Source organism: Sipha flava, unplaced genomic scaffold (genome assembly GCF_003268045.1).
Source record: "Sipha flava isolate LNK unplaced genomic scaffold, YSA_version1 302_pilon_pilon, whole genome shotgun sequence".
NCBI classification, from domain to species: domain Eukaryota; kingdom Metazoa; phylum Arthropoda; class Insecta; order Hemiptera; family Aphididae; genus Sipha; species Sipha flava.
The window spans coordinates 168414-184434 of record NW_020272978.1 but is presented as its reverse complement, the minus strand read 5'-3'; the positions used below and the strand labels follow the sequence as shown (position 1 = coordinate 184434).

Sequence of the window (16021 nt, the reverse complement as noted above, 5' to 3'; positions counted from 1 at the left end):
AAATGAATTTGCTTATAAACCGTGTACAGTTTTATGATTGTGAATTAGATGTGGCTTATTACGCCGTTTGTTTCGTCTGGGAAACGCACAATAAGAAATTAATTTATACTATCCAAGTGTGTTAAATTTCACTATCTAATTACAATGTTAAATTTAATGATAATAATATATTATTATAATACCATACTTGATAATATAATGTAGTATTCAAATAAAAAAATTAAAAAGTGTATAAGTTAATACATTTTAGTTGTATATTATACTATGTACGAATATTTTTGAGCGAAATGATAAATATAGTACATCATAAAAAAAAATTTAAACGTACATTAATCATGTATAATGTGTTGGTTTTAATTAATACTTGATTAATATATTTTAAAATATTAAATAATTGTTTGTGCGTTAAAATAAGTTCATATCTTATATACGATTTCGTAATACGCATAATACTTTGCAAGCTAAATATTTTATGTGTAATAAAAAGTTCCTTAAACCGCGATGATTGTGTTGAAATACTAAAACTATATTTTTATTTAATTCTTTGAAACGATAAAAATTTTTTTATTTATATTTATGTGACAATCTGTACAATAACGCCCCCGAGACGGCGCAAAATGTCACATAATATTATGAACACGAAAATCTTTACGGAACGAATGTATTATTATTTGTATTTTAGCTAATTAATAACAGCGGTAGATCGATAGAATTTATGCTGGATTAACTGGAAATATATTTATCATTCAATATATTATGTACTAAGTTTGTCGATTAAATATATAATCGTTGCTATCAATAGAAAAAGTAATTTTTAGATATTTATAATTACTCTTGAATATTCTTCAAGCAAAACTTTCTAAATTTTTTGCTATTCCTATATGTTTTATTAAAATATTATCGGTTTACGTCCATCTATATAAGTTGGAAGTGTAGAGCTTTAAAAACAACTGTTTGGGATAAATAATATATGAAATCCGATTTAATAATTAATACGTTATTAATCATTTTCCTCGTTGACTTATACATTCAGCGGTGTAAACAAGGAATTGTGAAGTTAAATTTTCTGCGTATTTTTATTTTATTTTGCTTACAATTATTTAATCATAATAATGCATATGTTTTTTGAATTAATTTTCTGCTGTCATTATGTTTATATTATTATCAGTATTGGTACTACAAATTAGGTGAGAAAGGTTAAATTTTCCATAACTATTGGTCTATAACGAAGTTTTTTATTTATTTATTTATTTATTTTTTTGCGTCACTAGCTACGTCTACATAAGTTCGTTACCATATGCATTGCATATCATATTTGTCTAAATATGTCAAAGTAAAGTTCTAAAATTCCTATAACTTTCCAACTTTAAGTATCTAATAGTTTTAGCACTTTACAACTAATGAAATTTATAATAAAATAACAGTGACGATTCTCGATCAGATCCTACTTTAATAATTAAAAGAACTATAGGTGCTCATCGTGTAGTTTTAACTTTCAATGGAACGTATTCGCGCGTTGTAAATAGTAGGTATACCGGGAAATATTAATAACTTCTGTTTACTGCCTGAGAAAAATAAAACCCTGTAAAATAATAAATATTGTCTGGAAAATTTGCTTATATACTTTTGTTGTTCCATTTTATTTTTCGTTACAAGTAATTTAAACACGTTAACAAAAGCTTTTAGTTGTTATGGCTGCAACTGATATGCGTGTTATAACTTATAATTTATAAAGACGTATAAACCATGCATTATACCAGTGGTTCCCAACTGGTGTGCCGCGGCACATTGGTGTACCGTGAAAGCGCCCTTTAAATGTGCCGCGATAAATCTATATATTGTTTTATACGAGTAAGTATGTATTTACCAGCTTATTATTGATATTCGAGATGAAAAGTGATCGAACCAATCATAGATACATATAATATTATTTATTGTAAGTATGCCCGTCGCAGCCGTCTCGATCGATCGATTGTATTAATATATTTCACAATAAATAACCTTCTAATAGAGTAGACTGTAAATAGTATATATATAGGTATAAAATATGGTTCACATAATATATGGATTGGTGTGCTGCGAAAATTTTATTGAAGATGAAGTGTGCTACATTGTTAAAAAGGTTGAAAACCACTGCATTATACTGTAGTGAAATAAAAAAAATGTTATGTAAAATGACGGGACATGATTAAAATATCATAATATTAATAATATCGCAATTCCATTATATTAAATTTGAGTTAGCATTTACATATGATGTGCAATCAAATAATAGGAGTAAAATATGCGTACCGTCAAACTTCTCGAAAATTCTTTAAAGACACGGAATCAACATGAATGATCAATTTTCTTTATTGTTATTCTACTTGTAATCTTTATGGTGCTTGTATACTGTAGAAAGAAATACAGCTAAAGTTAGATCGGTCTAGCTAGACTGCAGAAGTGTGTTTACACTATAGTAAAATGTGCTCTAAATAGAGCAGTCTATAAGAGCGCATAGATTAAATCTACCTAGATAAGTTTACGGCCATGTACATTATGCAGACTTGATAGACTAGATATCTAGTTGTTATTGAGAGAGCATAACTCTCAAGAGCTTTTCACGGTCTCATTTGCACCTGCTCCACTCTTTTTATTTTTTATTTTTCGGAGTTCACTATTCATTTGGCACGGCCTTAGAGAAGCAATCGCTAAAGCGCTCTAAATCTTGTGTATACTTCTAGACTGAATGTAGAGAGCTCTAGCTAGAGTAACTCTACGAGAAAAAATTTACAGTATACAAGCATCTTTACAAACCACTCAAAAAATAAGTGTTAATATATACTTATAATTTTTGTAAAAACCTCGAAGAAAATTATTTACTCCTTGTTTTTCGTCATTTTATTATTTTCATTTTACTTTCAAGTTGCATTTTCTTGTAACAGTTGTAACTACCTTCAGTTTTTTTTTTTTTTTTTTTTCAAATAATGTTACTACTTTGTGATTACAAATTTAACTTATTTATAACACTAGAAGGTTGTATTACATTTTAAGTTAATCTAGTTACACCGGCTTATTAAGAATTCAGAGAATGTACACGATAACTATAAAACATAAATGTTCAGTATGAGGTAAAAATATTCTTAAACAGGTGGTCGATAACTTTTGGCATACTTTTGGTATTTTGATAAATACTAGAAATAATTGCACTTCTAATTTACAAGTTATTTAAATAGCGTGAATCCCGGTATTTAACTCTGTTGTTGAATCGAATTGCTGAGTCATTAAAACTCGTTTAAAAATATAAACAAACTAAATAAATGTTAGACAATGATGATTTATGTCCAGGTGCGTACACAATTGGGGGTTAGTGGTTAAACCCCCCTCCCAAAATTCAGAAAAATTATTAAATATATTTGTGTATAGCAAATCAAATAAACGAATCAAAATATGCCTTTATGTGTTTTTAATTTAAAAATATTATGCTTATTAGATATTATTTTCAATGATCGCTTTAATTAATATGAAGGATGTTAATGGTTTTTTTTAAACAAAATATACGACAATGACCATTGTTATTTTTAACATTAAATGTAAGATTTTCATTTTCGTACTCTCCCAGGATCGCGCCCGGGGCATAGGCACCTCTCGTCACCCCCTTGCTACGGCCCTGTTTCCGATCAGTTTATCGTGATCACGGATTTCCCGTAACCATACACCCACGGGGATCGACGATATGTTTGCGCGGCGCGAAAAAAAAAATGAAAAAAGGAAATAAAATGAACGACTGAATATCGTTAACGTATTTGCGTATGTGTTTGCAGGATGGCCGCGACCGCGGTTGACGTGGTACAACGAGAACGCCGTGCTGGACTCCACGTACAGTCTGTCGGGCGATGAGAACGAGAATAGTCATGGACAACGCAAGAACGGCCGTCCCTCCGTCACCGGTATGACCACGGTGAACCGTCTGGTGTTGACCAACTTGACCCGGTGGCACTCGGTGATGGGCCAGCGGCACGCGACCACGGGCACGGCGCGGTTGACGTGCCAGGCGAGCAACAGCATCACCACCGCTTCCGCGTCCAACGGGCTCTCGCGGCCCACCGTCGTCGCCGGCACCAGGAACCTACCGCCACCCGCCACCACCGAACACACGTACATCCGACTGAACCGTAAGTGAAAACCCGTTTTTGCCTTCTCATCAGCCGTCGGCCGCGTTTCGTCGCACACCGCTCTTACGACAATAATCGTCGCGTGCGTTCAGATCCTCTAGGGGTTTGTCTGTGTTCACATAGGATTTATAAGAATTTATAAAACCCGTTTTAATGGAAAATAAATAATTAAAAAGTATTTATTTATTTTAATCAGTATGCGCCATGCATAAGAAAAAAAAAATAGTATTCATTTTACAATTATATTTTAAAGTTATCCTTGGGGTCGTTTGGTAACACTTAATTATTGAAATCCGGTTCCGCAGATGATAATTAAATTCGTCAGTATATTACGATACTTATTCTTAATGAACATGTTTAACGAAAAAACCTTTTCCACAAATACAATGCTCGTTATCAAATATTTCATAAATAATTTATTAATTCAAATACATCAAATTTTACATTTTTCACGAGTATCCTCTAGTGTCTTTTTGCGTATCCCCGGTTGAGAAGCGCTGGTCTATGGCACAAGCATAGAGCGAATAATAAATATAAATAATTCAAAAACAGTATGTACGAGGTAGATACCATCTAAATTTATAAAATCGTCAAAACGAAATGATAAGACCAGAGATTTTGACCATGTTCGATTATTAGATAAAAATATTTTAATATCCATGGGTTTGACTAGGTAATCTATTCGTCATATTATTGATTATTCCACGAAAAAAAAAAATCAAAAAAATTGTAAAAACACTAAATACAATTAATAACATTGCGCATGTATTATACAGTCCATGAAAGAGGAGCGAATATCTCTATCGCCTCCCCTCACAGGTATGCTACTGGTATTCAAGAATTTAGTTTTCGAGTTTTCGTTGAACAATTATTATTGATCATGTGGTTACGATGTACGTTCAATCTCGCTTCAAGATATTAATAATAATATAATTATTATTTATTATTTCTATAATTTAAAATTGTACACAGTTTACCGATTACTATTCGGGAATATCAATTTTCAGCAAATAACCTATGAAAAGTAACGCGTGATAGATTTACATAATAACATAAAACATGAATATGTAATTTTCAACGAAATCTCAACTATTGCTTGGAATCACTCTATAACAATGTGACAATTGTTGAGACCAAATTTACATTACACAATACTATGTACTTCTACCGTTTTGAGTTTAAGTTTAAGCAAATAGGAGTTGAAATGCAAATTAATATCAACTTCTTCATTACGTTATTCGTTTAAAATATCCCTACTGAATTCATTATAAAAAAATCCTTCATGAAGATTATTAAAACACTAATATGTTATAGGCTTATTATATATTCTAATCTTAAGTTTTATTATTAATTTTTATTTTATAAATGTGATAAAATATTGCAACAATATGTTTCTTTTACACATTTTTATAATTAATACAATGTTCATACAACAAAAGTACTCGTAAATAGTTAAGGTATGATCATTTTAACCGTTTACAAAAAAAAAATTGTGCTCAATTTTGTCTCATTATATTTTGAAGTGTTTATTCAAAATAATGGAATTTGTATTTGTCCGTTCCAGACAATTTGAAGAAATAATTCACATTACTGAATCTTTTTTTCTAATCAATTTTAAAGGAAAATAATTTATATTTTAACAATACATTGTTATTTTATTGATTCGGTTGTTTTTAAAAAAATAAATTTCTTACAAAACATTTTGAAAAACTTTTGTAGCACAGGTATTATTTAAAAATTTAAATGAAGAAAACTTTTTCGTTTTGCTGTGAACAAAAATATATGAACACTGCAATTTATGAGCTTTATTGATAACAGTGACATCAGTAATGCGACACTTTTGGCGATCGCTGGTATCGTTAAGGCAGTTAAACAATAATGAGGACGGAGGCAGTCTAGAGTATTATATCAAAGATGTGGATAATAATTAATAATTAAAGCAGAAATCTCATGCAAAAGCGTAAAGTAATAAATTTGATCAACAACAGTGAAGTGGCACAATTATAATATACTCGCATAATAATAATATTTAGGTTAACTATAGTTAATGGTAATAGGAGACTATAATGACGTTATAAAAAAGACAAACATATTTAAAATAATATGAAGTCAGTAAATGTAGATGGTAAGACTGATTATTTCTGTTCGTTTTCGCAATATATACAAATATTTTGTAATTTATTTTCATTTTTGCTTGATGAAAAAATTTAATTTCTATCACGCATACAATTTAGTTGAAAAATAAGAGGAAAAAAATAAATACCACTCATACTCTTACATTTTAAAATGACCGCAAATTATTATTCGGTGTCTTTAAGTACAGCAGATATAATTTAGAATAAACATTTACAATGCAAAAGGTTGATTACTAACCAGGATTACCAGGATTCCGACCTTCCGTCGTAGTTTGAAATGTTTTAAAACTAATAACATAAGACGATTATTAAATTAATGACAAATCATTAAATTAACATGTGATATGATTAAAAAACAAATTAATTAAACTAATTGTCGAATGATTAAAAAAATAGTTACAGGTTTAGACTAAAATAAAAATTACAAGTAAACATTACGGTAAAATAAAATAAATCAAAAAAATCAATTTTTTGTGATGTATATAAAAAAAATATTAATATTAATCGCTAATAAAAATATATATAAATTATATAAATTTATTAGTTTGAGATGTTAAACACATCAGATATTGATAAATTATTAATGAACAACGAATATAGTTAGATAATATGTATCATTATAATAAGTATCTACGACAAAATTTATTACAGCATTCAGATATTTTGAATGTTATAGTTACCTAGGTAAAAGTTTAATCAAATTATGTAATTTTTATTTTTTATATTACAAATGTTTAAATTTCGAGAATATAAATGTTTATTTTAATAAACTGTTTAACAGAGAGCAATTGTAAAATTAATTTTACTTAACATATGCTTAAATATAAGTATATATTATATATATATATATATATATTATTATATATTATATATTATTACTTATTATAGGTACTGTGTTCATTTTTTTTTATATAAGAGTAAAAAAAAAACTTAATATATATATATATATATATATAAATGTTCCATATATTTCCGATTATGTTAGAATTGTTATGTGTTTTTATTGTATTGTTGAGATTTTACATAATATCAGTATAGTACCTTATGATATTAAACTTCTGTAAAAGTTCCATACCTATTATTTAGAATTGATATGTACACATGGTGACTGACATGTGTAAACAAGTCATAAAATCATACATTTAACTGTATTACTATATTTCAATATAGAATTTAATTTGAACTTAGACATTTTTTTATTATTTTGTATCTTTACTATCGGTACGACTTTATGTCCATAAAACAATGATAGGTTATCGGCTCAAATCGATTATTTTCACAAAATATATTTTAAATGTAACTAGAAAAGTTGTTAAAGTATTTGTTTAAGTATTAAATCTTATATTTATCCGTAAATTAATAATCTGAAAAAAATGTAATTATTCTAAATCATATAAAATTAAATAATAATTTTAATAATTTAAAATAATTGATATTCAATAATTCATGGTCAAAAAAGTTAACATGTTTTAAAATAAAAACTAACAGTGAAAACTACAAATATACGTTATATAAATGTACTGAAGTTAAATTATAATCGTAAAATACTTGTTTAATAATAATATTCAATGAACCTGTTATTTGGTTTTGATTATTTTGATGACTCACAAATTAAAAATTAGCTACACCTACTCTAAACTATTAATTTAGACCTCACGAAGTAATTTCAAGTAACTTAGAAATAATAGCGTTAACGACTGATCTCAAAGGAAAATGTACTATATGTAATATCTATCTCCCAAACCAAACAAATATCAATTTCTCTGATCTAGAAGATATCACAAAACAATTACCCAAACTATATATGATTGTGGCTAATTTTACTGCCCACAACACATACCATGGGGCTCTAATACAACAGAACATAGAGGCCATTTAATAAAAAAATTAATGACGATCCAAAATCTTATTTTGTTAAACGATACATCCCCTACCCATATAATATATTTTACCATATAGCCAATGGTAAAATTTCAAACATAAATCTTTCACTGAGTACACCCTCCATTTCTCAAAGACTTGAGTGGGAAGTATTAAATTAAGTATACAGCAACAATCATCTACCGATAATCATCAAATTATCAATCAGACAAACAAATGCCAAAAAAAACTAAATATATGGATGGAATCTTAAAAATCCAAATTCGAAATTATACTCCGATCTATTAGAAGAGAAAACTAAGATAATAAGAGATATACATTTATCTAACATCGATGAAGCAACACTTAATTTACAATACAAATTACATCGATAGCACAAAAAACAATAGAAAGTAACGCAAATTTTAAAAAACTAAGAATCTATATTAAAATAAAATAACGTTAATTCAGCTTTAAAAAAAATTTAATATCGTGAATATTTTTTTATTAAAAAATAGAGAATAAGGTTTTAATTCCATTCGGTTCTAATAGTAAATTTAAAATGTTTTAGGTTTCAAGTTAATAATTACATTAAATTATAATAATAATTAATGCTAGTCAAATCATCTATTTACAATCAAATTCGAGGAATCAACAAAAAAAGTGTTTCACTGATTAGCTTATATCAGTTTTACTATTATGTATAATGTAAACATTAGAAACATTTCTTATATTTATCTGCCTACAATTATTACTCGTACATTGATAAACAATAACTTTATTATTGCACGCAACTTTCTACAGTTCTGCGTTATTCATAAATTATATTTAGCGTTCATTTAATTTCGGTAGTCATGCCTACTTGAAGTTTAAACAAACTTCTTTCCAGGCCTGTAAATCAAATTTAAATGAACTAGTAAATATTACCCAGTGTTGGCTTCTCATTATAAGACTATTTTGATTATTTTTGCTTAGTTGGTTATAATCTCGTTACAAAACTAAGTTACAGTCAACTTTTTTATTAAAACAACAATCACGTTATGTTATTATTTCATATATTAACGACAAAGTGTTTTCTCAAGCAACGAGAGCACTGATAATAATTATCAGTTTTAATTATTAAACCTAGATGTAAAATAACACCCAATGGTTGGGCACTGACTTTTGAAATCATATTTGGAAATTTAAATTAATTTAAATGAGAATCTATAATATCACTAATACTCGAATTCTCTTTGCATCCAATGTAAATGAACGGTACTATTATAGTTTAATTATTGTTTTGCTAATATGTTCTACACAATTAATCTTTTGCATGCCGTTTATACATATATTATTTAGTATTATAGAAAGTTTTATCTAATTACTATTGCACAATGAGAAACTAAATAAATAAAAAAATAAATTAGTACAAATTCGAAATAATTTTTATTAAAAGAGCTATTAATAAACTAATTTTTCTCAAACAAGATACTAACCTCACCAACTATTTTTCTTGTTTGTTAATATCGAGGATTAAAAATGTATTAGATTAAGATTTTTGTCTTTTTTGCCAGTGATTTAAATTTAAAAAGGAAATTTTTTCATCTGCTTGAGATAAATTCAAGAATTTTCAAGATTTACTCTATGATCAACAAAACACATAATAATTTACTAGTCTATATCCTTTCTACGTCATTAAATATTCAATTAAATTATAAAATATTTATATAATATTTATATATAATATTTATATAATATTTATATTATAAATTTGTTTAGTTTTGATTGCAAAACAGGTACTTAGCGTTTATCATATTTTTAATAAACTAAATTATAACTACATATATGTTTCGGTTCATGAGTGTTCAAATAATAAATAATTATTCTTTACTTTGCTAAAATTTAACTTCCTTTTGCAGTGAAACCTACTGAAGTGCAAATCGTATCAATAAGAGGAAAGAGCGAAAATCATTCAAAAACTGAAGGGAATCATATTTTTGACAAAAATGAAGTGGTCGTGACGGAAGATGCAACAGGCCATAAGAAGTATATGATAAGAGCTAACCGGATGTATCGAGCCGAGTGTCAGTCAAAAGGATCGCGGCCACTGGCCACGATTGAATGGTATCTGTTAAAAAAAAATCAACGCTATGCTGTCGGTCAATCTGCAAATGGTTCGTCAGACACGTCGTCCTCGATGATTCGTTTGGAAGAAAAAAGGGGTAGCATGTCAAAGGTCTCAGATGGTACATTGACCATCGTAGTAGAAACGCTACAGGTAAGTGAAATATTTCACCTACTTTACAAGTGATGCTCGAGCGCAAAGAGGTTTCAAGTATAATTAAACGGAAAACATGCCTGATTTATAATATATTTTTACCAAAAGGATACCGTAGCGATAGTGTTTTAATCTTAGATCATTCAATATTTATACGGGTAGTGGTCCTAAGTAACGAACGTACCTACCTTTCGTTTAAATATGATGACGCTGTTATAGAATCTGTAGGATTATAATTATCTCCGAACGATGTAAAACGATTAGGATATGCTTAGAGAGGTAACTAAGTAAGTACCCTTTTACCTTCACTCTACGTCCAAAATATGTAACAATCATATAATAATTTATGTCTCAATCATAATAATATACGACCTTTAGTATATTTATTATGTAATGATGATACTCGTACAGGGGAGTTTTCTAAAATAAATTTTATTCAACACAATTATTTGTTTTTGATAGGACTTTATTCATTCCCAATAAAAACAATAATTCCTTAGTTTAATAAGTGTATATGATATTTTCTCCAAATCATTTAAAGCCTATGATTTTTTAAACTCTCAAAATCCAGTAGATAATATTTTTCCGATTAATAATCACATAATTGATAAATAATAATATTGTTATGTGTAACATTTAACGTTATTAAAAACTGATTATTCAAATCTGGATTCGAAAATTCAGATGAAATGTTAAATATCAAATATTTAAATACCTATATATAATAATGAAAATATCATCTCACCTTATTACTAGAAACATTATTTCAATATTATTGATATAAATAATAAGAAAATATAAATTAGTTAATTACATTTATTGGTTCAGCGACTAATTAAAATCATAAGTTGAAAATAAATAATATGAGTTATGATTTAACCTTGGTATTTCATTCTACAATAATAGATATTTATATAGGTATTTAAATACCCAGTACCATATTTATTAATTATCATACGATAAATTTATAAAACTATAACATATAAATTGTAAGTAATTTTTGTACTCTACTTATATACATATTTATTTCATTAGGTTTTTATATTAAAATATATGATCTATATAGCTACCAACAATAAGTTTTACAAAAACTATGAAGACATAAATTATAATTATAATTATAATTAAAAAAAAAAAACAAAGTTATCGTGTAATTTACAGTTTTATAATAAATGCGGAGGAAAAAATACCAGTAAGAAAAACTAGAATTGTTTGCACATAGCAAGTTGATTTTATTATTATTTCTTATGGACGATGGGACGAGAAAACTATTATATAAAATAATTCTATATTATATTGTACCAAGATATTAATATATAATATTATAAACTAAACTTAAAATATTCTACAATCCAGATGGAAATGTTGCATATTTTTATTACTATAAATGAAATATTTTTGGTAGTAATAATATTAAATTTTGTTTATAGTCGATATTTAAGTTCATTAATTTATCATTACTTTCTTAACAATAACAATAATATAAGAAAAATACAACATTTTAAACAGCAAAAAACTGTTAACAGCCCTTATTATCGAAGCTATGATTAATAAAAATCATAATAATAATAATAAAATAACAATATAAACTTATAAAAATATTATATAATTTTATGTCATGTGATTTATTATTCAAGAACAGTGGATTTCATCTTATTTCTTATCAATATAAACATTTTCTAGTTCCAATTAACAACATTATCTAATTTTTAATGGTATTTTATGACATTTTTTTTTTTTTGTTATATTTAACTACTAATAGTTTTTGTCTTAATTGTATTTCTACGAACAAAATATTGAAATTAATTATTTATTTTAGGATCTGTTTAAATCCTAGATTATTTTAGCGTACATGATATATAGAAAAACGCATAGAGATAGATATGCATTTGTATTATTTACATTCAATTTTACCTTATTGATTTTTATTAAATTCAAAATGTTTACCCGATATTCTCTTTCGTATCTAGTAGAATAACTATTACTATAGAATATTATTACTATTATTTTAGACACACAGTTTTAGCTAATGAATGATGATCAAAAACAATAGCAAACCACTGTAACTCAGTTAATCTATCCATTAATATATTTTATTATCATCGCTATTATTTGTATTTGTTTCCAAAATTAACTGTTTGTCTCCTTGAAACAATGCTTTGAGAGTTTGAAAATATTGATAGCGATATTATTTTGATATCAACACAGGTATAGAAATATGAAACACCCAAAACAACATTTACATTAATTCAGTTTTAAAAGAGTAACACATACACAATGAAATATAGAATAATAATTTATACATTTTAGATAATTATAATAAATAATAACAACCAAAGTATTTATATTTCTTAAGATATCCATGTCCAAAAAGAGCTCAAATTATCTTTCCTATTAATATACATTATCTCTTTGTAAAATGACTAATTTTCTCAATGTATTCCTTCCATTATTTTTTTCATATTCAGTCACGATTTTGTTGACTTTACACATACCTAACAATGAATTTTTGATTCAAAATCGATCGTATTTTATAAATATGATAATACTTCTCTAGCTTCTATTTATTTATTTCTATATGTAAACTATTTGTTTATTTATTTAAATACTAATTTACGAGTATCACCGTTTAATCATTTTTTTATTTTAATTAAATTTCTTGTTATTTTATTATTAACTGACTCTATTTGTCTTACATTTTGAAATTTCGTATTCCATAACTGACGACTATTATTATCAAGATTTCATATTTCATCAAATTTTAATTATAACTAATAAGTCGGTAACTTATTTTTTTCTGAATAATTATAGTAAAAACATTGTTCTTTTATATCAAAAAAATTATAAAATTTAATAATTATTCATTATTTTAAATATCTAATATTATCAATTACTTAGTTATAACAAGATAAACAGTATAAAATTTGTAGTAAATTTCACTGTTTTATGTTACGTAGTTTTTAAATGGAATTTTTTTGGAAACCACTATAGTATAGTTTGATGTATTATCTGTATTTGATTTCCAATCGATATAAAAGCTTTATGTAACTTTCGAAGCATTCCTTTTATTCTACAACGTATACACAGACATAAAAACATATATCATTATTTAATGAATAGTTTCGTCTCTGGGAATCTAAAATCAAATATTATGTAATCTTATGTCTGTAAATTGTATTTCTATCGTCTATATTCAGGTTCCCTTTGTGGTATTAGTGTTTTTAAAATCAAGTGATTACTTTGGATGAGGAGTAAAAAATCTCAAAACTACATTTTTCTATCAATTCAATAAATATATAAAACATATATGTTTTAGTAGGTACATTTATTTTGAATTTTTCATTTGATATATACATTTTAATTCAAAGCACAATCTGTTGGTTCAAAACAAAATCTAATTGTTTATTAGCTATTAAAAAATAGCCTAAAATGAGAAATTAAATTAAAATGTAAATATTGTATTTATGAACATAAATAAACTATTATTATTTTTTAAGAAATGGTAAGACAATTCGTTTGAAGACTTATTTAAATCCGATAAGTTTTGTAAAAAATTGAGCTAAAAGTTATCAGAATAAGGACTTTTTGTATTACTCGAAAGTTGAAAGACTGAGTACCACGTCAAATTCGTTGTTATCAAATATTCAGTATACTTTATTTTTATTTTTATGTGTTGTAAGTAATTTTATTGTGATTGATATTTTAAAAATGTATTGATTATTGAAATATGTATTTTGCATACAATATAGAGTTTACATATCCCGTCTATTTACCAACGTATTCTCAATAACAATGATGATTAGGGTCCGGATTTTTATGCCATAAAAATCTATAAAATATACAAAAAATATGCAAAATGTTTTTTTTTGTAAAAATTAACAATATTTTATGTTTAAAAATTGTTTATTAAAAAAAAAATGCAAAATAACATTTTTAATGATATTGTGTAAATATAAAAGTATTATAAATTAATTAAAGTATTACTATTTATATTAAATTATTATTATTGGACGAGTACCAACATGAAATAATAAATATGAATTTCAAGTTTTCGAATTGAAAACTCCTACGATTATCTCGAAGCATACTTTTGTGTTTGGAAAAACTTCTTTCCACGTCACAAGATACAATTGGTGCATATTTAAAACTCAATAAATCTTTAACTGACAGTTCCTCATCTTCATCGCATTAAGTTACCTCGCTGTTGATTATATCATCGAATTTTTCCAATGTAGAATATCCACGGTTTTTCGACAACACATTTGTAAATTTAGATCTAGCGAAATCTATCACTGCCCCTCCTTCTTCGAATTTAATTTTAATATTTTCTATTAGCAATAAACTATCTCTTAAAGTAACATTTGATTTCTCTAATTTTGTTATTGTATCTATTAAACACTGAAAGTGTGTTATAATAACGCCGAGCTCATTTTTTAACTCATTATTATGAAATATCCAATATTTGTCGTCATTCATCGGCTGTCGATAATGATGATGTCGATTGACGATCGCTTATCAATGTATAATGGGTTATTTACAATCGACAGTAGGCATCTTTACAGATGTAAATTCTACGAACTGTAGAATATGCAACATTTATACAACTATAAAGAAATATGCAATAAATATGTATTTTCATTCAATTATGCAAAAATATGAAAAAAAAAATTAACCCTTGACGAAACGTCGACATTTATAATCAAAATTATTCTAGGTAAATTGTAGAAGAATATGCATTTGCATAAAAATCCGGGCCCTAATGATGATTATCATTATTAATTTGACCGATAATTACATTTTCTTAACCTAAACATTAAAAGAGTATAGAATTTTTTTTTTCACTTTAATTACTTCGATTGTTAATACACCTATACAACTAAAAGCATTACTTAATGTAACTATATCATCAAACACACTTTAAATTTTGTGAACCCCGGTGTTTTGTGCGAAATGTCGGGGTGAATGTGCGATTATGGGATTGGCTAAACGGCGTAACATCGGAACACAGCTCGTCAACAATTAGACGGCTATCTGGTTGAGTTAATGTGGCGTCAAGCCTGGAACTATTCATTTAATGCAATTTGAAGCATGAACCACTGAACACTGGCTGACCACTCACCGTCATAATTCGTTATTAACTTGATGATAATTAAAACATAAACTCTTTTTAAAATATTTTATACGCATTTTTGTAAGTATTTTCAACCTATTAATTTGCATAAACACATAAATGCATCGTAAAAACGAAATTTATTTTAATGCTACAACGTCGAAATGGTTATAATATCGTGTTATTTTGATAACAATCATTTCGAGACAATACAATAATTAATGGTAATATTATAACAACAATCAGATTCAGTGTTAACACGGTAGGTATTCACGATTACGGAACAGTACCCCGTTCTGAATTATTGTTGTGTCCTTCATACTTCTTGATTTATTAGAGTCTTACGTTAGAAAAAAAACGCCTTTACTGGAAATAGCAGTATTTATATTTATTCGGAAACGAGTAACATGTTTTGCATGGAAATTCCTTAATTATTAAATAAATGAGTTGTACGCATTTGTTTTGAGAATACGTAAAAGTAAATGTGCGTGCCATAATTATA

The 16021-nt window shown here is 26.7% G+C and overlaps 1 protein-coding gene across 2 annotated transcripts in view; it reads left to right on the top strand.

The window, feature by feature from the left end:
* Positions 1–16021, top strand: part of LOC112686242 — a 245020-nt gene that overhangs the window by 158132 nt on the left and 70867 nt on the right. For both annotated transcript variants that reach the window (XM_025558448.1, XM_025558449.1), the window contains exons 6-7: positions 3804–4154; positions 10051–10409. In XM_025558448.1, coding sequence (XP_025414233.1) covers positions 3804–4154; positions 10051–10409 — 710 coding nt within the window. The remainder of the gene's footprint in view (positions 1–3803; positions 4155–10050; positions 10410–16021) is intronic.